The sequence below is a fragment of the Macadamia integrifolia genome, chromosome 7 (assembly GCF_013358625.1).
Source record: "Macadamia integrifolia cultivar HAES 741 chromosome 7, SCU_Mint_v3, whole genome shotgun sequence".
Lineage (NCBI taxonomy): Eukaryota > Viridiplantae > Streptophyta > Magnoliopsida > Proteales > Proteaceae > Macadamia > Macadamia integrifolia.
Window position 1 is genome coordinate 5,490,602 of NC_056563.1, and position 26,937 is coordinate 5,517,538.

A 26,937-nucleotide genomic window follows, 5' to 3' on the forward strand; every position below is an offset into this window, starting at 1 on the left:
GCCCCTCTGAGCCTCTGTTTTTGTTTTTTCTTCTCCCTCATAGAACAACATTCTCCAATCCTCCTACAAACTACAACCCAGAAAAAAAAAAAAAAAAAAAAAAAAAAAAAAAAAAAAAGAAAGAAGGAGAGAAAGAAAAAATTATTTATTAAATATTAAAATATTAAAATATTAACTAATCCAAACAGAAACCTACTTAGAATGTATTCTTTCAACAGGGATATCAAAGGAAATTTCTTGGATATGTGGTAACAGAGCCCCTATGCACTGGGGAGCTAGTAACTTTTCCACTTCTTAGTTCTGCTTATAAGGACTCACAGTTGGATTGTCACATCTTTTGGTAAACCTCATCAAAGGACTATACACAACTCATACAACCAAGACATCATCAAATAATTTTTAGCCATGTGATGTACATATGAATTTTCAGACCATTGAAAAGATGTAAAGTGTGACCTGTTTATGTGAATATATTAAAGACCAAGTTTTCCTAAACCCACGGCCATCCACCTTAGGGCATCAGGACTGTACGGTAAAAGGGGAGGGAGTGAGATTAGATAGGGAGTGAAGGGGTCCCATCTAGACCGTCCCATCATTCACCCGTTCACCCATGGACACAGAAACAATTTCTCCATATATGGACAAGTTTTTCTTTACTGGCTTAACAATGGGATGATCCAAATGTGTTTCCCCTCTCCTCCCCCTACTTTATGGGGTCATGATGGATCATAGTAAATGGATTTAAAAAAACTTGGTCCTTTTATATATATATAAATATATATATATATATATATATATATTATGATAATAGTTTTCTCATTCTCTGAAACCATTGAGAGGAATTTCTTATGAGATATCTCTTATAATGGAGGTTCTCTTTGATGCGAATCCCGGGTTCAAAACCCTATTTGGATCCATTATGGGTCTGTCTAAGTGATAGATAACTCAAATCAAGAACTAATGGGAAAACAGTAAATAGATTGAGTTTCAAATGAACTATGGCAGAATTATAAATAAACAGAAAGGATGGCAGTGTCATAATTACTTTGGAATTTCAACTTAACTTTAGAAGAGATGGTGAAAGGGGTAAATTAGGAAAGAGGAGCAAAAATAGGGACAGTAGTGGTTAAATGGGAATATGAAAGGGTAATCCTGGAAAGAAGAAAAAAAAAAAGGGACAAATCACTCAAGATTGGGGTGGTTGTCTTCAACCGGTTGAAGGAAAGTGAAGGAGGAAGAAAAATACCTGCTACGATGGCCAGAACTCCTTCTCTGAACCCAGATTAGGTTAAGATTTTAGAGCTTAAATCTCAACTCAAGGCCTTCTTGAATGCAACTGAAGAGCTTCCAGTATTACAGGACACAGGTGAGCACAAAGATTTAATCTGGTCAAATTGTACCTGGCGGAAGAAAGGGAGGCAGGTTTCTGTTCAGTGTGAAACATTCAACAGAGGGCACCTCCAAGTCTTATCTTATAGGGTTTTGATCGCCTAGGAGAGGGCAGCCTTCGCTAAAAATCTCAGCCCAAACAGATCACAAATAAAGGAGAACGAAGCATTTGAGTACAGCTGCAACTATCGCCCAGAAACAGAGTATTCCCAGGTAAGAGAAGTAAACAGTAACTACAATAAAGAAATAGAAAGGAGAAGAAGATAAGTGAGGGAAAAGAAGAGAAGGAGATCAGGGAAGGAGAGAGAGAGCTTCACACAACCCACGGCAGCCATAACCCAACCTTCTAAAACAGATAGAATCAAATAAACTAAATAGAATCAAATAACCCAAGTATATAGTATTTTGAGACTATAAACAGGATCTGGGTCCGGATTGGGTTTTTTTAGTAGCGCAAGTAACACTATTAAAATGTCCATGCTCCTCTTCCACATCTCCAAGAACCAAATCCTAAGTCTCAGCTATCTTCTCCAACTTCCCTTCCATATTACAACTAGGGTTAAGGCTCACATTGTTCCCCTGGATTCAGGTTCACAAGGGAACTCATTCTGTCATGAATGAGTTGCTACTGTTTCATTGTTCACAATCGATCTTTTCACCCTGAGTACAATAACTGCATTAAGATACATAGTGTTGGCAGCCCCAACCACACCCATTTATATAATATCATTTCGATAAGTATGCATATGGCCGAACAGAACAAGGGATGGAGAATTGGGTAGTTTCTTTCAGCCCAGAAATGGCTTGTGCTAGATCTGTACCACACGATTATGTTCTAAATGTAGAAGAGCATATTTGCATCAGAGTGAAAAGCATGAATGGCAAAACAAAAGATCTTTACCAGGATCACCACCTTCAAACACCCAGTTTCTTCCACTTATGTCATTCATCTTAGATCTTAGGCCTGCACACAACATGCAGGTATGAGTTCTTGGAGGAACTTTGCATTTCCATCCATGTCATCGATTCCATATCTAACAGGATGTTCCAATAAGATAGTCAGAAATATAAGCTGCTTAAATAATCATCAGTTGACTGCGAGGAGAAGATTGTAACTTTTCATGCAAACATAGGATGCACTAGAATCAAATAGACAAATGTTACAAAGTATAGTTCAACGTTCAAGAGGAACTGCATGGAGTAGGTTGAACAAAATACTCAACTGGTGATGAGTTCTTGGAGGGACAGCAACAATGACAAAGTGGTTGCACCACACATTTAAATGAAAGCAAGAATGCCATAGCCAAAGAAGGGGAAAAACAGGGAGAAACCAAAGGATGTTGATGCCAGATATTGACAGATTCCGTCTAATCCTTCCTTGTATTATCTCTCTCAGATGGTATTCATATTAAAAAATAATTCAGTAGTAGTTAAAATACTCATTCTACAATTTTCTTCAAACAAATCTTGATGTAATAAATACACATATAACTAACTTATCAGCACATTTCATTTATTTGAAATATTCTTTTTAGGAACATGTCATAGACACTCAAGTTACTTAATCCAACCCAACCATGACTTATCTCAACTAAATGGGGCCAGCAGGGGTACAAATCTTTTTTTTTTCCATCAACTCTATTCAAAACCATATTGTTATAGCAAACACTAGCAATACGAGAATAACAAACATAGATCTACACAACACAAAGATTTAACGAGATTCACACACCGATGTGGTGTGCTACATCCTCGGGCGAAGAAGAAGATGTTTCATTATGTAGAATAGAGGTTACACCCAAACAGCGGTGAGAAAACTCACTCTGAAACCTTAGCTCGAAATAACCCCCAAATTACAACTGCTTGCTCAATAAGACGATAGTACATTATATACTCCTCCAAATCGCAGCTAGATCCATAAAAAAATCTCATTTGGGTTGTGACCAGTCACACAAGGTCATTCTAGATCTTTTCTTCTTGTTCTAATTCATCCACTCTCAATCATGTCACTCCTCTTTATCAGTGCATTCAGTGAATGATGCATGGAACAAAATTCTTCAGATGTGTCAGTTTCCAATCTTCGTAAGTGCATTTGACATTCCAGATCCACATTAATATAACATAAACTATAAGAATATTTATATCAAAAGAGAAAGAGGGGGAAAAAGAACGAATTATATGTGTGTGCCACATAGTGAGGCATAAAATATTACATCATAGATAGAACTTTAACATTTCATATGTTATATATAAATCATATTGAGTGAAGAACTCAAGATATTTCTGCAGAGAAAAGAAAATAGTACAATTTTTTTGTAAGACATCTAAGGATGTCAACCAATTCAATATCAGTTTCTAAAAATATTTTGAGAAATTGTTCAAAAATATTGCAGACATTCAAAAAGAGCGCTATTGATTAGTATAAACCAATGTAAACTTTTCATAGAACAAAATAGTTATGAGAAGAAACAGCATCCAAAGCATATTCTTAGAAAACTGCATATTTTTGAGACAGCAAATCTCTTTGAAATAGGGTAATATCTGAGCATGGCTTACACATAACCATTGAACTTACTTTTATGAAATCATGGATTCCTAATATAACTGCTTTTGTAATTTTGGGATCCACAATGCTTCTTACAAGTTCCACATTTTCATTACCAAAATCACCTGAAAAGTCCATAGACAAAAATAAGCTAAGAAGCATGAAATTGCATCAATTAAAATGGGTAAAGACAACTGAGCAAGTAACGAGAGCATTAAGTTCAAAGTACAGAATTAAACCATGGCATGCCTCCCAGTAGGGGACTGCCTGTGAACAGTACCAAATCTGGCTGCGTTCCATATAAAACCATTTGTGTAGACCAATTTGCTAAACAGAAACAAATGTATTGATAACAAAGAGACAATTCGATATTTGCATGGACCTTCCTTCCAATCTAACTATAAACAATATTTAGTTTCAAATTTTGAACGTTCACTCGTCAATTCAAAACCGAGAACAAAAGCTTTACTCAAATACAAGAATCCAACCGCAACGCAATTTCGAAAAGAAGATGCGTAAATACAAAACTTGAAACGAAAGAGATTACCTCAAAGAACTGAAATGCCTTTTCATCTTCTGGTAGGTCTCAATCACCATACTTCAACATTAAGAAACTAATTTCAGAAAAAAGTGTGCAACATTAGATACCCATGTGTTGAAAGTTCAAATTATTGATGAAGAAAATAAATTTTAGATGAACCCAATTTTTTTAAGGTTCAAAAAGAAGCTAATAAGCCATTTCTAGGGCTTGAGCTTCATAAGTTAGGCAAGTTTTCTAATAAGAGAAGTAAGAACTGCTGATGCAATGTGTACTGACTACGTCTCCATTGACTGCAAATCGAACAGAGGTCGACATATCTAGACGGTTGAATTGCTCGAAGTAAGAAGGAGAAGGAGGACGAGGAACAGATGATGAACAACAAGTACCAGAGAGAGGGGAAGCGAAGAGGCAAGGGGGCATGACTTCACGGTCCTCTCATCTTCTGAGACTCTGCTTCCTCGCTCAGTAGCCTTCGGATTTGTACAAGACGGGGTGCCAGCTATTTGAACCAGACCAACCGCCTCGATGGTCTGATTTTCAATGGTCGAGCCTAGCCATAGGAAATGTGACATTTTTTTTCTCTTCCGGGCCAGTTTACGTGTATCTCGATTAATGCTCGAGGAGACTAGAGCAGCAATCCATCGCCACGGTCTCCATTTAAATAGTAGATGCACAGATGGGGAATGGATGGAGTCCCCTTTATTACATCTACATAGGAATTCGCTATTAAAATAATAAAAATTGGGGTACTTATATCCATGTAACAATAGAAGCTGATGTTTTAAAAAAGCACAAGACAAATATGAGCTATCCAACTTTATATTTTTTTAATCTAAAATGTTTATTTCCGTGAAGAGTCGAGAGTGTATAACAACGTCTTGAGTATTGATTCAAACACATAAACATACACATGGTACATGATTGAATTAGACTTTAAAATTGGACATGTAACTAATCTAAATCATGTCCTCTCTATCCAATAGTTGAAATGGATATATCATTTGTTCCTTTTATGACATAATAAAAAAAACCTTACTATTCTCTCCCTTCCACCTCTGCCCTCTCTGGCTCTCCCTCTCTGTTCCTCTTCCACTCTCTTTTCCCTGCCCTTGCAACTCTCTCTCTCTCTCTCTCTATCTAGTGCACTTACCTCAGTTGTGAGTTTATCACAGGCTTGCCCGTGAATAAAAAATGATATGAAGGATGGAGAAAAAAATGACCTGAGTCAATAATGAACTGGGGGCTCCACCTCACTAGAATTATTGAGTTTTAGAATGGAGAGTAATTTGGAGTTTTGGTTCCATATTGGACTGGTAGTTGATGATGTTCTAGGATTTCAACAGATGACCGACCGGTAGGGTGTGGCTGCCCAATAATATATATTCAGCAATGAGAGCTTAGCCAAAGGTCTGATGATCAAAGTCGTCTTAGATAAACTATTTGATATGCAGCAGAAGGGAAGAGTGGAGTAAATGTTGGGAGCTTGGCTGGCTATGCTTCTTTATACTAATAAATGAATAAAGGTTAGCTTGTTTATCCCTTTTCTTCTCTTGTTATGGATCTGGTCTTAAGGTCTAAATTCTGAAGCTGTTGCCTTTACATGGTTATCCAAATCTACTACTTAGTCATAGGAATTTCCACACATGGAAAAAACGAGGTAAGCTTGTGCTTATACTCAAGTAATCAGTCATCTCTCTCTCTCTCTCTCTCTCTCTCTCTCTCTCTCTCTCACACACACACACACACACATACACCTGATGAAATTATCTAGTGAGAAGTAGGACATGTGGAGGTAGGACACGTGGCAGTCTATAACTCTTAAAGACAACTGTTTTAATGAGCATCGGGTGGCAGGGAGCCCTATGGGTTCGTGCCCAAATGCTCTCAACCATCCGATGCTCAATGCACCTCATTGCTTACTGTAGAGGATGCAAACTCCCTCTGTTTTGTGCTTGAACATTGGAATGATCAACACCCATGAAGTTTCAACATTGTTTATTTATTTATTTATTTATTAATGACCAAATAAGCAGAAATTTATATTAATGACGAAAATTTGCAAAGAAAGAGGAGGATTTTCTTACAAAGGCTTTATAAGCCAAACTTTTCAGAAACTGGAAAACAGGGATCAGTGGGGGGAATTCAAACTGTATTTTGACGATAGGAGATTTGAAATGTCCAAAAAAGTAGAGAATGAAGACCAAGGCAGTAGGTTCTGGCAGCATTCTTGAAAACCTTTGAGAATCCGTCCAGATCATCCTAATATGCCATCCCAAAAAAGAAGCTTTCCTTAATCCTTGCACCACCCCTCTTGCATAAGGTCCAGATTGTTTGTTTGGTTATGCAGATTCTTCATTCCTTAATTGATTTGCTTTATAGAACCGAAGAAATGCTGTCATTAGTCCATTTCTTCTTCTTCTACTTTGTCTTCTAATATGAATGCATAATGTTGATCAATTCTGCTAGTGATCTCCTCTGCCTGTTGAAAAGAAAGATAGAGAGAGCTGAAGATAATGGCTCATGTTACTGACACTAAAAGGGAACACAAGAACTGTGAAGATCTTGATCTTATCACTTCAGCTAGTGATGCGGTTAGTGGATTGGTGGATTCCATTCAGAAAGAACTTACAGAGCTGCCTTCCTTTCCATCCAATTGCAGCATATACCGAGTACCCAAGCAGCTGCGCAAAATAAAGCCTAAAGCCTACACTCCTCGCATGGTCTCCATAGGCCCTTTTCACCGCTACAAGAAACACTTAAAGCCCATGGAAGCACATAAGTTGCGGTATCTAAATGATCTTCTAAGCCGGAAATCTCCACCAAACTTGTGTGATTATGTCAAGGCTATGAAGAAACTGGAATACAGAGCTCGGCAATGTTACTCAGAAATCATCCAACTCAAATCTGAAGACGAATTTGTGAAAATGATGCTAGTTGATGGTTGCTTCATACTTGAACTCATCCTTAGGACTAATAATCCACATGAGCCCAGACGCCGTGATGATCCAATATTGAATGCAACATGGATGTCTCAGGTTATAAAGTGTGACTTGATTCTATTAGAAAATCAACTTCCCTTCTTTGTTCTTGAGAGTCTATATAAACGATTCACCGGGAATTCTAATTCTAATGGACTTGATACACTCATCTCCCGTTTCTTCCAAGATTTTGTGCCACAACCCCAAAGCAATACTCCTGAAAGTTCTCAATTTCGACGCATTTCTGAAGGAGCAAAGAATGCCTTTATCTCTTTGAAAAGGAGTTTGTCAGTGAAAAAAGATCAAGTAGAGGTTAACGAACCATTACTCAAACCGGCCTCCACAATCAAAGATAAAGAAACTCCAGAAGCGGAAGAATCCGAAGAAGAGAACTCCCAAGCAAAGCATTTGCTTGATTTTGTACGAGGTTTACTACTCCAATCATTCTCAGAGAAGTCGGAGAATCGTGGAAAATTTGCCCTCACCCGTAGCGCAACGCAGCTCAATGAGGCCAGCGTCGAGTTTGTGAAGGTACCCAAGACGTGTTTGTTGAACATAACATTCAGCAATGGAGCTTTGATAATTCCAACCATGAGAATTGAGGACTGGACGGAGCCTCTGCTTCGAAACCTCATCGCCTTTGAGCAGTCTCATGATGCCTATCCTCATGAGATCACAGACTATGCTGCCTTCATCGATGGCCTCATCAACTCTCGAAAGGATGTTGAGTTGCTACAAAAGAAGGGAATTATTGAGAGCTTGCTTGGTGAACCAGAAGAGGTGGCTGCCTTATTTAACAGTCTTCTGAAAGAGGTTTCTCCTACCGTAGTGGATGGTAATTATTACTTCTCCAGTGTTTGCCATGAACTGGAGGAACATTACAAGATCCCAAGGCACAAATGGAAGGCAAGTTTGATGCACAACTATTGTAACACTCCATGGGCATTCATCTCATTCCTCGCTGCATTATTTCTCCTCATCTTGACGGTGGTACAGACCATTTTTACCATCCTACAAGTCACATTATCAAGTCAGTCATATCAGTGATAATGAAGTATTCATGTATGTATGTATGTATATATTTATTAGTAGTTCCTAGATAGTGTTTTGGTAATACTTTATGACCATCTTTCTTTTAAGAGGAAATGTAATAATACCGTCTCATAAATAATTCATAGTACTGTTTCAATAATTGTGATTACTTGGAAGTAACTATCCCATAGTCTCTTGGATCACAGCAATTGCTTGCTCCCTCTCAGGGATACCATTAGCACTTTCTGACATACATTTTCCACATAACATCATCAATAATTGATTGTGCATGTTGTGAAGGAGGTGAAGGAGACTGCCAAATGGATGGGGAGGGGCCTACTTATGGTGAACCACCTTCTATCTGAACTCAGGTAGTTACTTGTTCCCCAGCGAGTCACCAAAAAACGCGGAGAAAAAAAGTGTGGATACATACCAACAAGATGTGTATCCAAATTGGCAGCAGAGTCTCCTTCAGCTTCTGAATAAGATAGGTTCTTGAGTCCGAAATACATGCAGTTAGATTTGGCTCTACATAGATTACTGGTGCTCCACTGAAGTCTCATTTTGTGGTGCTACCTCAGTTATAACAGACACTAAAAAGTATATTCTAACTCACGGGTTGAAGTGTCATGAGTAATCATCAGAAACAAGAGACAGTAACATGAAAGATGACTCAAAATGCTTTTCTGCAGGGTTTTGGGAAGGAGTCTCTTCGGGGTGACTATTTTCCCTTTCTGTTCTAGCCTGTCCATTGTGAACTCATCCTTGAACTTTTAGATAGAAATGGGCTAGGGCTTCTAGTGTTTTATTTTTTATTTTTGATCAGATTTCACATATTTCATCCATGGTATTCCAAATACTCTCAATTAGTTTATGTCTCAGGAGGACATATACCTGAGATCATCCTTAACTGAAGGAGTCCAAATGCTTGAAGGTCTGTCACTCTGTCTTCAGTAACTCAGTCTCCAACCTACTCTCAGATGGGATCCTGCCGTTCAGTTCAGTTCTTTCAAGCCAATTGGTGATGTTTTATTCAGCTATAAAGCTATTGGGGAGCCTTGATAGCATAAATGCGGTGGATTCCATAGACACTTATGAAGAAATGATAACATTTTTGAACCCCCTACAGCACTTTAATGCCAATGGTGACACTTCAAGATGGACTGATTCTGTCATTCTGGTTTGCTAATGACAATAATATAGATGAATATGTAAGCATCAAATGGATACATATTCTAATACTGAATAAGTCCCATGTATCCATATCAAACTCACCTTTACTATACAAATGCCAATATAAGTTTGGGAGAGGTTCCCGATGCCATCAGTGTTGGGGGGGAATCTCCCATGCCAGACCAATGGTAGTGCAAAATAAGTTTATCATCTATATGGAACCCACATGGTCAGGGCAGGAGAGAGAGACAATTTGAAAAAAACCATGAGCAGCATGGTGATGTGGATCCGGATTCCAAGGACTGAAATCGGATCGCTTAAGGCCCACTTAGATACTCAATAAATTAATGGCAACAATTAATGGAAAATGTGTAATTTCTAGCACAATTTTAAACCCCTTTTTAAGGTGAAGCAGCTGAATGGGACAGCTCTGGAATTAATTCCAAAGAAATCTCAGTTCTGGAAATTAAATTGGGGTTTCTAATAGAGTGGCAGGTTTGTAATTAACAGAATATGCAAGGGTAGTTCAAGAAATCACAATTAATGTTAGGACAAAAGGGATTAATAAGGGAAGGGTATAATGGTCAAACCAGGGGAGTAGTTGCCCTAAATAACCCATGACCAAGTCTTCTCCTTCCTTGGTCGACCTGAAGAAGAGAAGGGGCAGCAACTTGTGATGAAGGAGGGAGTAGCTCCTACAAACCCTCTCTGTTTGGCCTGAAATTTCAGGCGTGGGGTCGCAAGAGGCTCTTCCAAATCCACATAATATCTGGTCAGGTCGGCAGGCTGGAAGGACGTGGGAAGCACCTGAAACTAAAGATGGCGATAACACCCAGAGCAAGCCTGAAACTTGGCTTCGATCTCAGGACTGAAGAGGGCTTTGGAGCTGGAGCTTGAGGAGTTATGTCACCCAAGGGGAAGGAACTTACAACCAAAGTCTCAATCCCACCAGGTCAAGCACTAAGGAGTTCGATCCACTAATCTGAGGTTGTATCTATTGCCCAGAACAGGGGATCGACCAGCAATAGAGAGAATGAACAGTAGGAGAACAAGAACAGAGGGAAAAGAAAAGAAAGTCAGGGAAGGGGAAGAAGAAAATAGTTTAGAAAAGAGAGAAAGGGGAACCACCCATGGCGGCCATCATTTCCAATCAAAACATAAATTCCCAAATTCATTCAAATCTAAAACTGAGTTCCTCCAACCATTACATGACTAATATAAAGGAAAAATCAAACAATTAATGGAAACTACTTGAAAATGGAAACTAACCTACATAGCAACTAAAATAAAAATCCAATCTAAATTAAGATACTATCAAACTGATTCTAGCTCTAAAAAGGAAAGGAATAGGAATCAAATCGAAGAGAATATCTCAAGCCCAACGCCTAACTGCATCAGCTCTCCCGGTCTTAAAAGAACTCGACTCTGTCAAGTTAGGTCGTGCTCCTAAGATACCCTCGTAAGTTTCTCATTGATGAGGTGGCACATATCTCGAAGAAAAAGATGGGAACATAACACCAAGAGAAGGGAGAGTAGGCTGACGTGTTACTGGAGTAGGAGTTAATCAACTACGTGGCATGTCTGATACTGTGTATGGCCTCATTAAATAAATACGACCTTCTTGCTTCACCTTGATGGTGTTCCGTGCACCATCATAGAGAATGCAGGTATCTAAAAGCCAAGTCCTCTTAACAGTCTCTGCACAGAGAAACAACTCTCTCCAACTAGGATCAACACACATACGACTGGTGGGCTTAAGTATGTCTCCTTTGACATATCCGGTATGGAGGATAATACCGCCTCACATGCACTCACATTGAAATCTCGAGGAGGAGATGCACCTTTCCCACCACGAATAGGAGATGTAACGGAAGTACTAGATACTTTCTCAATTTATGGATAAATACTTCCCTTATTGGCACTATTTTTTCTTCGTCCCGTGGGTGTCCTATCAAGATTTCACTATGTGGTGGTCTGAGTTGGAGCAGGAGTATTGATGTAGGACTAGGTTTGACAAGTCAAACTAGACCCAAGACTGCAGGAACTTTTAAACTAAGAACAACCAAAACCACCTAATAGTAAACAGCAACAACAATCCAGAATAATCAGTCAACAGTCCTTAGAACCCAGAATTATCAAACTCATAATCTGGAATTTTGAGAGTAGAGTTTGCACTAACAAATAGGATATCCAGTAACAGAAATAGAGTATGAATAAAATATGATCAAAGCCAAAACACACCAGAATAGACAACTCAAATCAAGACTCAATTCTGGACAGCAGGATCTGAAACCTGACCATCGATTCTAATACTTCAGAAACTTCAGTAGTAGATGTTTACGGAACAAGTAGCAAGTCTAAATACTGATTAGAAGGTCTAATCCCTTGAGAAAATATAAGCAACAACCAACCTCGACAGGAATCAGAAATCAGACAAGAATTTATGGGCAGAATCCATTATCGGTCAGGACTGCAGATCACTACACAGAAACTGAACCAGAGGTCTGATCTGTCTCAAAATTGGATCGAGTCCCCTTCTTAATGGTCCTAACAATCGACCAAAATCTCAAAGCAATCGGGTGGCCAGAACTCCAAAATAGACTAGGTTGACAGAATAGGAAACAGAGAGTTTAACCCAGAAATTTCTGCAGAAAAATTCAGATTACTTACCTGAGATGGCTGAAGAAGAATAGTAACAATAAGAAGAAGAAAAAAACACTTGAAAAGAAAGAAAGAATACTTGAAGAGACCTCTTGGACTTCACGCCGCAAAGAGTCAATTGGATCAAACACCAATTCCTTCAGCCTTGATCAAACACAAGACAACTCTTCATAAAGAAGACAATAGCAACAACCATTATTTTTTATCAAAATCATTCTAGGCTTTTAGGAGCCTCCTCTTCTTTATTTATAATGTTAATGGGGAAGGGAATTACAAAATAGAAGGTTCCTCAAAAAGGAAACTAAATATTCTCCTAATACAATAGTTACTAAAAACTGAAATTAGAATCTAATGAAAATAGAAACTAGTCTAGACAGAAATTAGAAACTAACAATGACTTGAAATTAGAAACTAATTTAGGTATTGAAATTAGAAACTAAATAACCCCATCTAAAAAGGAAACTAAAGAAAAAGGAAACAAATCACTGAATCCCGTATTCAATCTTAGAGCCTCCCTTTTAGACCCATAAAAGTGGTCTATTACCCTCAAAACACATAGGATCAAAGGCCCAATATGTATGGAACCCAACCCTAAGCTTATTCCTAATAAAACAAGCCTATTTTGGTAATTAATCTGCATCAAGTATCCTCATAGAATGGGTCAGTCATGCCTAAATGCACCGGGGTACTAGGAGATTCAAAGACATGCTCAATATCAATAGTATTATCAGCTTCGATGTTATCCAAATCTTGAGTGTTGTCAACCCCTAAGTTTCCTCTAGCATAGGCATCCCCAAATATCATGCTCAAATCTGGCCAGTTATTTAGTCCATATTTCTTGTATTTCAACCAACCTGGATTTGCCTGCATAAGCAGTCATTGTATATTTCAGATGTACTACTCATTGCAATCTAATTTTGAAATAATTCAACTAGCTAGTGAGATCTATTGTTCCTGTATTGCCCCATCCCATACAGACTCATCATCAATTGTGACTGATTTTGTCATTGAGTTCCGCTCAAATCCAGTTGTGTCAAGTAGTCTCTTGAATTGTTGATACTCATGTTCAACTTGTTCATCTTGTTGCGTCATTGTTCTCTCCCAACTGTACGATTTAAAGCCTTTTGAAATTGTTTTGTAATGTCCTCCCATCCAATTTTGTTAAATGAATTACTAGATTTGTGACCATTTTTTACAGCTTATTTTATTGCCTCAATGAAAACAGTGGTCTCAAGTTCTGACCACTTAACGATAGGAATACTACTTCCAGACATACTAGCTAGACATTGTAAGTTAGCGTAAAAAGTTAGCATATTGGGTTATCACACATTCTTTAATAATACAAGATTATAAAATCAATGCAATTTTGAGATAGAAAGCCCAATATGTATCTCAAACTTCAATTCAGTTGTCATCAATTAGCTTAACCAATAATGTTTCTTTTTCTAATTCATTCTGAATCATAAAGACTGAGCACTAAAAAATGAAATAACAAAGCTTATCTTCTGAATATGATACAAACATTTGTAAATAAAACTTACATGCATGCAGAAAAACCAACTTTGAAAAATTTCCCAGAATTACAATTTCTTGTACTTAAGAAACAATAAGTAATATAAGCAACATAAGACAAAGCTTGTGCAAACTGGTATCCATCCAGCTAAAGGGTTCAATCTTGGGTATTGGCCTTGAGAGTGATTTACCTCTTCTCTTAATATGTACTCTACTTTTCTCTCTTAAAGAGTATAGTTGGTCATGTCAATGGACTTCCTTTAGCTCTTGAGGCTTTAGGTGCTTTTCTATTTAATAAAAACATTATTGAATATAAAGAGTGCATTAGAGAAATTGAAAAGAATTCCTAATGATGAAATTCAAAGGAAACTTAGAATAAGTTTTGATGCACTAGATGATCAGGAGAAGGATATATTCCTTGAGGTAAGCTTGTGCAAAGAGGAAAGATAAGGTATTTGTTGGCCAGATAAATGAACAATAAAAGCTGATCTACCATTGACATATGATGTAATGCATGGTACATGTGCACGATGGGTGGTTGGGACCAGCCACTTGGTGCTACATCAGAGCCTTTCTTGTACCAATGCATTGACGTGATTGGATGCTATAAGCCTAATAACAAAACAAGTTACTGTTTTTGTTTGCAAGAAAATTTTGAAAAATTGAACTGGTCCTTAAAAAAATTCTATAGAGGGCACTGTAAAGATCATTTAATCAAGTTGGAGTCAGACAACGGCATAATTCCTGAGTTAGATTTGAACAAGGTTCCCCATCCATGCTCATATGCGCCATTTACATTTTGTACGTGATCAGAAATCATTTTTTATCTGCCAATGCACACTTATTTCTGTTCATCTATAAAGGAGTGGAACATGTTTCCTGCCCAAATTCTGAAATTTGCATGATGTTTCCATTGAATTACCATGTTTTGTAGATGGATTTAATCTTGTCTTAATATTTTCCTTTCCGGTTATTGCTTGGGTTTGTTAACTTGATCAGATTCTCTAGTTCCCTTTCCTATCTGTTCCGCAGTTGCTCAAGAAGTTGAAAGTTCTGAATCTCAGTCATTCCCATGGCCTAACCCAAACCCCTGACTTTTCTGGACTCCCCATGGTTGAGAAATTGATATTTGAAGATTGTAGAAGTTTGGTTGAGGTTCACCGTTCCATTGGACAACTTCAAAGACTTGTCTATTTTAGTTTAAAAGACTGTGGAAACCTAAGGAACACAATGTGTTGACTCAATTTAAATGGTAAGCTCAAGTCATATGCAATCAGATGGAACATAGTAAGCAATCTTGCTAATCTAAAAAAAGGGTAAAGCAAAGAAGAACAGTGCATAATCAAAGAGACGATGAACCCACAAAAACCAATCATTTATATAGAGAATGGTAATAATCAGCAATTACCCATAACCCAATCATATAAGGATACAACGATCATGTAATAGACAACCCACAGAAGAGAAAAGAAAAATCCAGAGGCATTGACCACAGAAAGCCTCTGTTACCCATAAAAATCAACACTTTTCGGGTTCAATCCGCTAGTAGAAAACCTAATCAACAAAAACCCACAAACAAGAGTATGTGTACCTCTTTGAGCGAAAACGAGTAGAGATCTAGGTTGAAAACTTGCAAAGATCTGAGAAGACGTGATCGACGAGCAGAGTCGAGCAGAGATGAGCAATGGAGTTCTCCCTTGAGAAGAACGGTACAAGAACCTTCTGGTTTGTAAAAAAATCCAAAACATGTTTAGGGTTTGTGCGAAATAGAGAAGAACAAAGAAGAAGAATGAATGAATGAAGGTGAAGAACAAAGAAGAAGAAGAAAGCGATCGTACCTGCTGTGTCGAGGATTCAAGGTCGAGTTGCTTCTTCTTCTCCAGTGATCTGTCTTCTTCTTTCTCCAGCTCTGTGTGCGCAAAGGTGAAAGGGAGAGGTGAAAGGAGGCGGGTGTATATTGTCGGGAACCACTGATGTTTGCATTCCATTTCCCCTAAAAATAAACCACCAACCCAAAGTGATGAACAAAATTTCATCTGTTGGAGAGCCTCCCAGGTGATTTTCTACAACCCATTTGATTCATTCAAGCTATAGAGTCTCAGATTATCATCATAGTCCATGGTGAGTCTCCTTCTAATCCCAAAACCTCTCTCTCTCTCTCTCTCTCTCTCTCTTCCTTTTAGGGTTTTCTCATCAGAAATCAAGAGGAAGAAATCCTTGAGGAATAGATGGAAGAAAACGTAACTAGGCAGCCGAATGAAGAAACGTTACCTGCTCTGCGATTTCAGGACGTTACCTCTCTCTTCCCTCTATGAGCGATTTCCCAGGGCACCGAGGATGAAGAGGTTTACCTGCTCTGCGATTAGAAGAGAAGAAGAAGAGAGAAGAGGTTTAGAAGTTACCTGCTCTGCGATTTCACAGTGGCGAGATGGCGCTCTACTCTTGTCTTCTCTCTGTGTGTGGACTCGTGAGAGCAATGGTAATTATCGGGAACGATAGTTTCAACTTTTTTAATTTGGAACGAAACTCCCTCTACGGAACGCCTTTTTCATCAAATCGACCTCTTTTCGTTTTCTCCCCGCTTTTTGTTCTAAAAAAATCGGAACACCACAATCATGCACCAAACATAAGATTCTATTTTTTCATTCTAATAAGACAAAAAAAATGAGAGAAACGTATTTTAAGAACAATATCAAACGGGCTCTTAGCATCAATATGCACGACTCCAAGGCAACAAAATAAGGTGCCTACATATTGTGTATTAAGACCAGCTCAGCCATGTCCAGCCTAGAATCTTCCCACGGGTGTAAAATTGCACCCGGAGGGGTTAGAATTACTTCACCACCAACATTTTTTTTTTCTGTTGAGGTTTGGACACATCTTTTGAGACTCAAATTATTGTTGCAATCATTGTAAAATGTCTTTTATATATATATATATATATATCCCTTTATTTTAGTGTTTCTCTATAATACTCTCCTCTAAGGTTTGAATTTGCATATTTGTGCATGGTTTCAAGTATCCATCGTAGTGATCGTATTGTATCGATATTGGATGAGACCGATCTCTCATCTTTAATCGATCCGGATTGATTATCCATATTGTTTTAGGGGTAAAACAATAAAACAAAATAGTACCTTTTAAAAAAAACAAGGAAAAAACCGATCGATATTTGCCAATCCGATCTGATTTAGATTGGTTCAAATCGGTATGCCGATACCAATACCAATACCGTTCCCTAAATCCATGCATTGGTGGCATGCAAAACCCTCCCCTTCTTTACTAATCATAATTAAAATATGGGAAAATGAGCCTAAAGGGCAACGTGTATCTTGTGCTTAGACATAATGAGGGATGAAATGACCACCCTATTCTTCATGAAAGGGACCCTAACCTTTCTCTTAATAGATCGGAGTAGATTCCTTGAAAAGTGAGGTGACCCTTGCACCAGCACGAGGCTAGTGAGAGCATGCAGAAGCCTCAATGGGCATAGGTTTCCCATTTTCAAGAGGGGCGATCACATCTCCCTTGAAAAGAGTGGATTCCTTGAAAAGTAACATGGTCCTTGCACCAAAATGAGGCCTAATAATGGAAGCATGCGGAAACATCGATAGGAACATAACTTTCACTTTTCATGAGGGGTAAGGCAATGACATGTAAAAGTGTTTTTTGTTGAGCTAGTTGTTTTTTCGCATATAAGATTACTTTTTGACTTCACCTACAATCACTTGCATTCCCTGTTTTACTTTTGACTTCAACAACTCCCCTCCAAAATGGAGAAAGACCGAAGATGATATTTGATAAATCAAGTTTCCTTGCACCCATGGTGAATCCATTCACCATGGCCAATCAGAGCCACTCAAAGATGGGGAGGTGGGACTCTCTGGCCCTTGGATCATGTAGTGAACGTCACCATCCGATTGAGGAAGACTTTGTCCTAGGCTAGTGAGAGCATGCAGAAGCCTCAATGGGCATAGGTTTCCAATTTTCAAGAGGGGCAGTCACATCTCCCTTGAAAATAGTGGATTCCTTGAAAAGTAACATGGTCCTTGCACCAAAATGAGGCCTAATAATGGAAGCATGCGGAAACATCGATAGGAACATAACTTTCACTTTTCATGAGGGGTAAGGCAATGACATGTAAAAGTGTTTTTTTGTTGAGCTAGCTGTTTGTTCGCATTTAAGATTACTTTTTGACTTCACCTACAATCACTTGAATTCCCTGTTTTACTTTTGACTTCAACAACTCCCCTCCAAAATGGAGAAAGACCGAAGATGATATTTGATGAATCAAGTTTCCTTGCACCCATGGTGAATCCATTCACCATGCCCAATCAGAGCCACTCAAAGATGGGGAGGTGGGACTCTCTGACCCTTGGATCATGCAGTGAATGTCACCATCCGATCGAGGAAGACTTTGTCCTAGGCTAGTGAGAGCATGCAGAAGCCTCAATGGGCATAGGTTTCCAATTTTCAAGAGGGGAAGTCACATCTCCCTTGAAAATAGTGGATTCCTTGAAAAGTAACATGGTCCTTGCACCAAAATGAGGCCTAATAATGGAAGCATGCGAAAACATCGATAGGAACATAAGGTTCACTGTTCATGAGGGGTAAGGCAATGACATGTAAAAGTGTTTTTTGTTGAGTTAGCTGTTTTTTCACATGTAAGATTACTTTTTGACTTCACCTACAATCACTTGCATTCCCTGTTTTACTTTTGACTTCAATAACTCCCTTCCAAAAATGGAGAAAAACCGAAGATGATACGTTGATGAATCAAGTTTCCTTGCACCCATGGTGAATCCATTCACCATGGCCAATCAGAGCCACTCAAAGATGGGGAGGTGGGACTCTCTGACCCTTGGATCATGCAGTCGTCCGATCTAGGAAGACTTTGTCCTAAGTTGATTATCATTCTACGTTTTTTGCATGTAGAAGTGCTTTATTGACTTCAGCTGATCGATCACATGGACTCGTCATTTATATCTTATAGTTGATGGGATTGATGAGACATAAATGAACAATCGATTTTTACTTTTTGTTTTTTTGTCACCGACCCTAGATAGAAATTTTCTTGGTTTTGGTGCTCTGTAACGATGCAGAAACATTGGAAAATATGCTTCCATCGGTGAGAAAAATAGTCTGAATATTCATATGTTGAAAAGTCTACTGTGGCATCCGCGGAGAAGGAATCTTTTCCCTGAAAAAGAATGAGAAAATGGCGGATGTGGAGTCTCTTGACAAATGAGATTGGGTGGGAGGATGATCATCTTACTCTATAAAACGTAAAATGATATTCCCTATTGATGTTTTCTCTTATGCTCTTATGTCGTGGCTTTATTATATGAAACATTTTCTCTAATAATAAAAAATAATAATTAAATTAAAAATAATAGAAAATAAGAAGAACTCGAAAGTCATGAAATGCATTATTGAAGGAGACTTTGATCATTCTATGTTTTTCATGTGGGAGAATGCTTTTTCTCCAATCGAAAAAAACAAAAAGAGGTACATTGGGATGAGCTGATGGGACCACCTGTAACGATACATTATTCAAATATTATAGTTGATGGAAAGATTAGACATAAACGACAAATAGATTTTTTCTTGTCACGTCACTACAAGAAGAGAGTGCACCTATTTCTAGATTGGAGAGGGATACAACAGTAGTAATTTTTATTGTAATCACTTATAAAATATTTCGTAGTGATAAAATACTATAAATGGCAATAGAAGTGACATTCAATAAAGTTTTCATTGCTTATTTTAAAAAGAAAAAAGTCAAGAAAAAAAATTGTCAAACTGTGATTAGTTGAAATTCAAGGTAGGATAACCAACCCCCCCTCTCTTTCATTGTATTCATTCTTTCTTTGACTTGTTTTTTTTTCCCCTTTTAGGGTTTGTCCCTACTCTTGGACTTGAGGTTCATTTTTCCAGGGTTTTCATCTTAGTCTAGCCAATTTGATTTTGTATGTTGCATTTTTCTTTCTTTCATGCTTTATTATATTTTTTATATATAAAAAATAAATAAATAAATAAATATTACCTTTTAAGATCACATCACTTGACATGATTTAAACCATTAGATTGCAATCTCCTAATTTAGTTTTTTTTTTTTTCTATTTAAAGAGAGCCTTTGACTGAAACCTAATTATTGCACTACTCATAATACAAAGTAAGACCATGAGATTAAGGAGAGAGTCTCTTCTTTTTCAAGCTTTGGGATTTGGCCATTGAAGAAAGTGCAACCGACAATGATCTTATTCAAATGCTGCATTCCTTTGATGAGCAAGCCACTTATGTGTTCTAAGTTATATTGAATTCCTATTGTTAGATGTAATCATGTGTTCATTGGGATCCTTGTTCCTAAATTTTTAGAATGAGATGTCATATTGAATCGTTTCTGTCGTCACCTTCAACATAGACTTGTCTATTTTGTATAAATAATCTACTGCATAAAGATTTATTTTATTTTTTGGAAGAGGTTTTTCCAAGCAAGTGGCATAGATGAGAGCACCATTGAGGTGCAATAAAATATTGTCGTATATTGGAGAGTAATGAAGTAATTCGATATGAGGAAGAGAAAGACACAAAAGTGCTAACCTAATCGGCCTCGCAATTGAAAAAAAATTTTCTGTCTTGGGTGATCCCTGCACCACAGACGCACGGAGGAGTGAAATGACCATCTTTAAATTAGGTTTAAGGACAAACAAATTTTAGGTATCGAATCAAATAGGTCGTATTGATCGATTTGTATCGATATTGATGATATTAGAAAACATGATCAATACAAAATAATATTTTAATCTCATATCAACTTAATACGGCCCAATATAACCAATATACATCAATATCAATATCAATATCAATATCGACATCTTGGGCAACATTCATGTGGCACCAACAACCAAAAGGACGACTTAAGATAGCTCATCCAAAGTCTTGGGGTCAACCTAGAGAATCGTCATATGAGATTGCGTGGGGTCACTTCTTATCATGTTGATATAGATACCGCTTTTGGAAAAATGGATCTTACTCAATAATATGTTACCTACTCCACCTTTTTGGTCGGCAAAAATTTTACCTCACTCTGTTCAACTTCTTGGCCAATTGTCAATGGTCAAGCCTACCAATGGGGTTGATAGCCTAGTGGTGAAAATTCTCTCAATCCATCACCGTTTGAGGGGGGCTTGTCCTGGAACTATGATCACTACCATGGAACACACTTTATTGTTACAAAAAAAAAAAAAAAAAAGACACTGGCCAAGCCTATTGAATTCCCCTTTCACAACAGGTGAGAAAATTCATAATTTTTGTTATTATTATTATTTTAAATGTGGAGAGTGTGTTTTGGGGTTTCAATCAGTTCCACATTGGACTGGTAGTTGATGACAGGCTTAGAATTTCAACAGAAGAATAGTAGGGTACTGTGGTTGCTATTGGCCGAGCAGTTATTATTTATAGAGAGTAATTCATTCAGAAAAGAGAGCCTAAGCCAAGCTCTAATGATCAGTCCTGGATAAACTTGATATGTTAGCAAGTGTAGAATACATTTCTCTCCCCCTCTCTCTCTCTCCTCTTCACACACTTAGGGGCCCTTCTCGGCTGGCCTATGCTGCTGCTATATACTATACAAACAAACCAGGTTAGCTTATTCCCCTTCTTCTTCTTATTCTTTTTACATCAAATTGGATGGATATTCTTTTCATATATATTTTTGGGTTGCAAGGAGGGGGAAAAGGGATGGAATCGCAAGGGCAGGTTTAAAAATACCTATTTTGGGTGAATTTTTCCACCCCCAACCCTGAGATTCCTTTCCCTGACTGCTGCCTGGGTAGCAGCAGCAGCAACGTTTCGTTCAAGGGAGTGTGTGTGTGTGTGTGTGTGTGTGTGTGTGTGTTTGTGTTAGGTGTGAAGGTTTAACTCTAAAACATTGCCTTATATATAAAACATTGCCTTATATAAGTCCTTGTTTTTTCTTTCCTTATTCCTAATCTTCTAACATGAATATATATATATGGGAAAATATTGGGTATGCTGCTGATATCAAGTATGCTAGCACTCATTGTGTTTATCTCTCTTTTTTCTTTTTCTGAAATGACCCTCATATCCTTCTTGAATGATACTCTATCATGTAAACCTATTGGTGCTATCCGCTAGCATACTTGATATCGGCGGCATACCTATCCCTCTCCCTATATATATATTTGGTTGATTTTCGTAGTGATCCCTCCACTCCACTGCATGCTTGTTTAAAAGAAAGGTAGAGATCAGAGCTGAAGACAATGGCGCATGTTACTGATATCACTTCAGCTGATGATATTATTGTAAGAGAAGATAAGACCAAGGGAGGTGATGCAGTATTGGTGACGGAGTCCATCGAGAAAGACATTAAGAAGGTTCCTCCCTTGCCATCTAATCGCAGCATATACCGAGTTCCCAAGCCTCTGTTCAAAACAAAACCAGAAGCCTACATACCTCGCATGGTCTCCATCGGCCCTTTTCACCGTTACAAGAAACATTTAAAGCCCATGGAAGCACATAAGTTGCGGTATCTTCATGATTTTCGAACCCGCCCCGAATCTCAGGCAACCTTGGAGGATTATGTTAAGGATATGACAAAATTGGAAGACAGAGCTCGGCAATGTTACTCCGAAATCGTCCGACTCAAATCTGAAGGTGAATTTGTGAAAATGATGGTAACTGATGGTTGCTTCATACTTGAACTCATCCTTAGATTTGCAGAACAGCGCGATGATCCATTATTGAATGCGAAGTGGATGCTTCATGTTATAAAGTGCGACCTGATTCTACTAGAAAATCAACTTCCCTTCTTTGTTCTCCAGCGTCTATATGAACTATTCACAGGGACTCCTAATTCTAATGAACTTGATACGCTCATGTTTCGTTTCTTCCAATATGTTGTGCCACAATCCAGAAGCAATAGACCCGAAAGAAATTTATCTGGTAATTTAACAAAGAAGATCTTTGATTTCTGTGTTATAAGGAGGTCGTCATCGAAGAAAGATAAAGAAGAGTTAGTCCAACCATTAATCGGGAAGGCAGAGGAAGAATATGCAGAAACTCCAGATCTAGCAGTACTGGAAGAAACTGAAGAAAAATTTGGGGCCTCAAGCAGGATAGTGGAGGAAGGACAAGGAGGACCTCCAGCACTAAGGCCCTCAATGAGGATGGCGGAGGAAGGACATGGAGTAACTATAGAAGTAAGGGAAAAGCCTGAAGAAAAATTTAGAGCCTCAAGCAGGATTGCGGAGGAAGGACATGGAGTTCCAACACTAAGGCCCTCAATGAGGATGGCAGAGGAAGGACATGGAGTAACTATAGCAGTAAGGGAAAAGCCTGAAGAAAAATTTGGACCCTCAAGCAGGATAGCGGAGGAAGGACATGGAGTTCCAACACTAAGGCCCTCAATGAGGATGGCGGAGGAAGGACGTGGATTTCCAGCACCAAGGCCCTCAATGAGGATGGCGGAGTTCCAAGCAAAGCATTTGCTTGATTTTGTACGAAATTCACTCCTCCGATCATTAACGAAAACGAAGCGTGGAAAATATGTGTACTCCCGTTGTGCAACAGAGCTCAAAGAGGCCAACGTCAAGTTTGAGAAGAAGGAGATGGCAAGTTTGTTGGACATAACATACGAAAAAGGATTGTTGAAAATTCCGACCATTAAGATTCAGGATGGGACAGAGTCTCTGCTTCGAAATATCATTGCCTTCGAGCAGTATGGTCAAGATATGTGCATCACAGACTATGCTTTCTTTATAGACGGTCTCATCAACTCTCATACGGATGTGGAGTTGCTTGAAAAAAAGGGAATTATTGATAGATTTCTTGGTGAACCAAAAGAGGTGGCTACTTTATTTAACAGTCTTCTCAAAGATGTTACAACAGAATCTGGAGAGTATCAATTCTGGGATGTTTATGATGGATTGGAGCGTTATTACTTGATGCCATTCCACAGATGGAAGGCAAATTTAATGCTCAATTATTTTAGCAATCCATGGGCATCCATTGGATGCATTGCTGCATTGGTTCTCTTCGCCATTGCTGTTTTTCAGGCCGTTTGTTCCATCCTAAGTCTCACTACATGAACTGAGTCTTTGTATGTGTCTAGCTATGACCCTGTTGATCGATGAATCTTGGCCTTTTTATATGTTTAAGGTTGTTATTACCATTTATACTATGTACCAGACAGTAGTGTTTGTTATAATATGTTCCAAGTTTTATGAGTAGGATCGATATGTAATAATACCATCCCATAAATAAATTCGTAAGTATGGTTTTATGTTTTATTTCTAACAAAGGATGTCGCCAGATCTAGCTTTTCAAGACATAATATATACTTTCCAACTTTCGTAAGGAAAGAGATATTGAGCATGATGCTGCATCAAGACCAAAATATCGGTTCTAATAAAGAATCTAATTTTCTCTGTTGATGGCAATGCTTTCTCTATCCGTTGCCATAGAGCCATCCACCTTTTTCACCCTTTTGATAGTGTTCTTTGATCTTTGAATTTTAATGAGCAAATAAAAAAAATTAGAATTCATATCACCTTTGCTTCAACTAACCAATTAACGTTATTAATTAAATCTATTCAAGGAAAAGCCATCTATGACCTACCCACATTGTAGAAAATATTAAAACAAGAAAATTATTTAGTTAATTTAATAAATTTTATATATTAAATATTTTTATATAGCGCATGCACATGGTTGCCAATTCTCGTCTCAATCATCATTTGTCAAGACTCTTCAGAGTAAGTTCTTTGGTTTGGACCTGGCATTTAGTTCATGTCGCTATTCCAGGCTCCTTGGGAGAGTACATCCGATGGAATAATTTCTTAGATGTAGGGTCATTTTAGTTTTCTTTAGCTTCTTTATATTTTTTTCCTCCATCTTTTTTTTTTTATATATAATTTATTTTGCAATTTAACATTATATATTGTAAATTGGAAAATTTATTATTAGGCATAAAGTACTAAGTAAATGGGAAGTCTAGATTAACCGGATGGATTAAGATACCTAATACCTTCCCTACCTAATTTGTAGTTGACATGAACTCTTTGTTGAACCAACTGAATCACTGAATTATGTAGAGATATGTATTTTTTGGGGAAATGAATATACCTTTGTCAAATCAAGGTACAACCCGGCCCTATTTTTCCGCACCCTTGTCAAAGCCAAAATCCTGTTGATGATCAGAAAAAGATCCTCTCCAACACCACCGACCTTCCAACGATTTATCCAAGGGTTGGGAGTGCTTGAACACGTATCCCCAAGTGTTGGCAGGTGTTGGGATGCGTGATCAAGCTCTCCCAACCCTTGGATGGATCGTTGAAAGGTAATTGGAGGGTGCACTTGTTGGAGAGGAGCCAAATCCGTTGATGATGATGTGCACTCCCTTATTGATACTGGAATCCCCACGATCAAGGGGCATTTCTATCTCCTACTTTTCTAAATTATAAATCTTAAACCTTAATATAGGTGATCACTCCCTATTTCTTCTCTCCCAATAGAAGAATTTCCTGAGGAATATTGACTGGGGTTTACACAAGTCCTCAGATGATGAGGCTCAAAACAAGGCCGATACCCTGTTTAGGACATCAAGTACAAAGATATGGATAATGAAATGTTTTTAAAGTTAATATATATATATATATATATTAGGGGTGTCAATGGTCTGGTTTGGTGCGGTTTCGGTCCAGTTCCACCGGTTTTGGTGTGACTTTGGAACTGGCCGAAACCGACCCATTAAGGATTTATCGGTTTCGATCCGGTGTCGGCTTCGGTGCGGTTTGGGTTCGGGTTGGTACCGGTTTGGATTTATCAGGTTCATTTCGGTTTGGATCGGTTTTTTAAACCGGTATGGAGCCATTAGGAAACAACCAAATGTTGAACTGTTGAACTTTGGTTTCTTAAATCGATTTGTAACCGGGTTGGTTTTGGTTTTTGGTCTAGTTTTGATTCGACGTTCTATACAAATGTATACAAAACTATGCAAATTTTGATTTTTTTAATGAATTTTGGAGTGTTTCGGTTTCTTACCGGTTTGGTTTCGGTTTCGGTCTGGGTTTTGAGCCGGTTTTGGTTTGGTTTCAGGTTCATTTGTTTTTCGGTGCGGTTAGGTTTGGTTTTGGGGTTGCAATACTCGAAAGCGAACCGAACCAATAAGGCTTCGATTTGGTTTGGTTCGGGTTGTTATCGGTTCGATCCGACCGATTTTACCGGTTTGGTTTAGGAATTGACACCCCTAATTAATATATATATATATATATATATATAGTAAGATCAAGCACTCTTTTACATGTGTGTAAACACATGGAATGCCACGTACTAAAGTCAAGAGAAAAAAAAGTCTTACACTTTATTTATGAAATTATTATTATTATTATTATTATTATTATTATTTTAAATTATAGGTCAAATCATATTAGGATAATCACATGAAAGGTGTAAATTCCATCTCCATTAATGCTTTAGCATGTTTGCTATCACCGACAGTAAATAGAATAGAATATCTCTTCACTAGTGGTTTTGATGTTAGGATAAAACATCTTGAAACATCTGGAAAAATACTTCCACTAGTGAGGAAAATATTTTTAATATTCATACATAGGGAAAGGTCATCATTATTATATGCACTCTCATCCACGTACCTCAACAGAAAACATTTTCCTTCGAGGAGATAACAATAAATAAGAAAGAATGTGAAAGAGATCGAATAAACTAGAAGTCATGTAATACATGATTGAGTTGAGGAAGGCTATACATCATTTTCCACTTTTTTCACATGTAAGAGTGTTTTGGGATTCTCACAGACACAGCACTCTCATTGGTGTTGTTCCTTAATTTATCATATATCTGTAGTATACTTTTGCCTCTTACAAAAAATACATACTTAACAAGTGAAAAATGTTATTACCACACCCATATATAAATATTATTACCACACCTATATACTTAACACAAGTGAAAAATATTATTCGCTCCTTTGTACTGTGCTATAGTGTAAGCGTAGATTCAAGGGTTGGGAGCCTTCAGACATACAACCTAAGGCATGGATATGCAGTCCAAGATTAGCACAA

General features: G+C 37.9%; 3 protein-coding genes and 1 long non-coding RNA gene across 8 annotated transcripts in view; 2 read left to right on the forward strand and 2 right to left on the reverse strand.

Annotated features, from left to right (window-relative positions):
* The window catches only part of LOC122084595 (alpha/beta hydrolase domain-containing protein 17B-like), a 17,262-nt gene extending 12,297 nt beyond the window's left edge, over positions 1 to 4,965 (reverse strand). The window contains exons 1-4 of the mRNA XM_042652969.1: positions 4,752 to 4,965; positions 4,482 to 4,548; positions 3,965 to 4,059; positions 2,291 to 2,353 (exon numbers count right to left, since the gene is read on the reverse strand). The gene's annotated coding sequence lies outside the window, so the exon portion shown is untranslated. The remainder of the gene's footprint in view (positions 1 to 2,290; positions 2,354 to 3,964; positions 4,060 to 4,481; positions 4,549 to 4,751) is intronic.
* A 925-nt stretch (positions 4,966 to 5,890) lies between these two features.
* LOC122084032 (UPF0481 protein At3g47200-like) lies at positions 5,891 to 8,642 on the forward strand. Its single transcript, XM_042652027.1, has 2 exons — positions 5,891 to 5,998; positions 6,942 to 8,642. Exon 2 carries the CDS (start codon positions 6,989 to 6,991, stop codon positions 8,498 to 8,500), a length of 1,512 nt encoding a protein of 503 aa, XP_042507961.1. The 5' UTR covers positions 5,891 to 5,998; positions 6,942 to 6,988; the 3' UTR covers positions 8,501 to 8,642.
* On the reverse strand, positions 8,044 to 16,390 carry LOC122084033. 3 transcript variants are annotated; one of them, XR_006141810.1, is made up of 5 exons: positions 16,234 to 16,390; positions 15,670 to 16,102; positions 15,423 to 15,553; positions 8,278 to 8,464; positions 8,044 to 8,185 (listed from the first exon to the last, which is right to left on the reverse strand). It is a non-coding gene; the product is annotated as an uncharacterized LOC122084033 (long non-coding RNA). The 3 variants fall into 3 exon arrangements; XR_006141809.1 differs by having other exon boundaries at positions 15,670 to 16,182; XR_006141808.1 differs by lacking the exon at positions 16,234 to 16,390 and having other exon boundaries at positions 15,670 to 16,227.
* A 4,942-nt stretch (positions 16,391 to 21,332) lies between these two features.
* On the forward strand, positions 21,333 to 24,144 carry LOC122083998. 3 transcript variants are annotated; one of them, XM_042651971.1, is made up of 3 exons: positions 21,333 to 21,476; positions 22,056 to 23,237; positions 23,286 to 24,144. In XM_042651971.1, the coding sequence occupies exons 2-3, from the start codon at positions 22,117 to 22,119 to the stop codon at positions 23,941 to 23,943; spliced, it is 1,779 nt and encodes a 592-aa protein (XP_042507905.1). In that variant the 5' UTR covers positions 21,333 to 21,476; positions 22,056 to 22,116; the 3' UTR covers positions 23,944 to 24,144. The 3 variants fall into 3 exon arrangements, with proteins under 3 accessions (XP_042507905.1, XP_042507904.1, XP_042507903.1); XM_042651970.1 differs by having other exon boundaries at positions 21,883 to 24,144; XM_042651969.1 differs by having other exon boundaries at positions 22,056 to 24,144.
* Positions 24,145 to 26,937: the final 2,793 nt, after the last annotated feature.

Bases quoted from the DNA above. Each gene is read 5' to 3' on its own strand.
- LOC122084032 (XM_042652027.1), top strand. From the start codon at position 6,989: ATGGCTCATGTTACTGACACTAAAAGGGAACACAAGAACTGTGAAGAT.
- LOC122083998 (XM_042651970.1), top strand. From the start codon at position 22,117: ATGGCGCATGTTACTGATATCACTTCAGCTGATGATATTATTGTAAGA.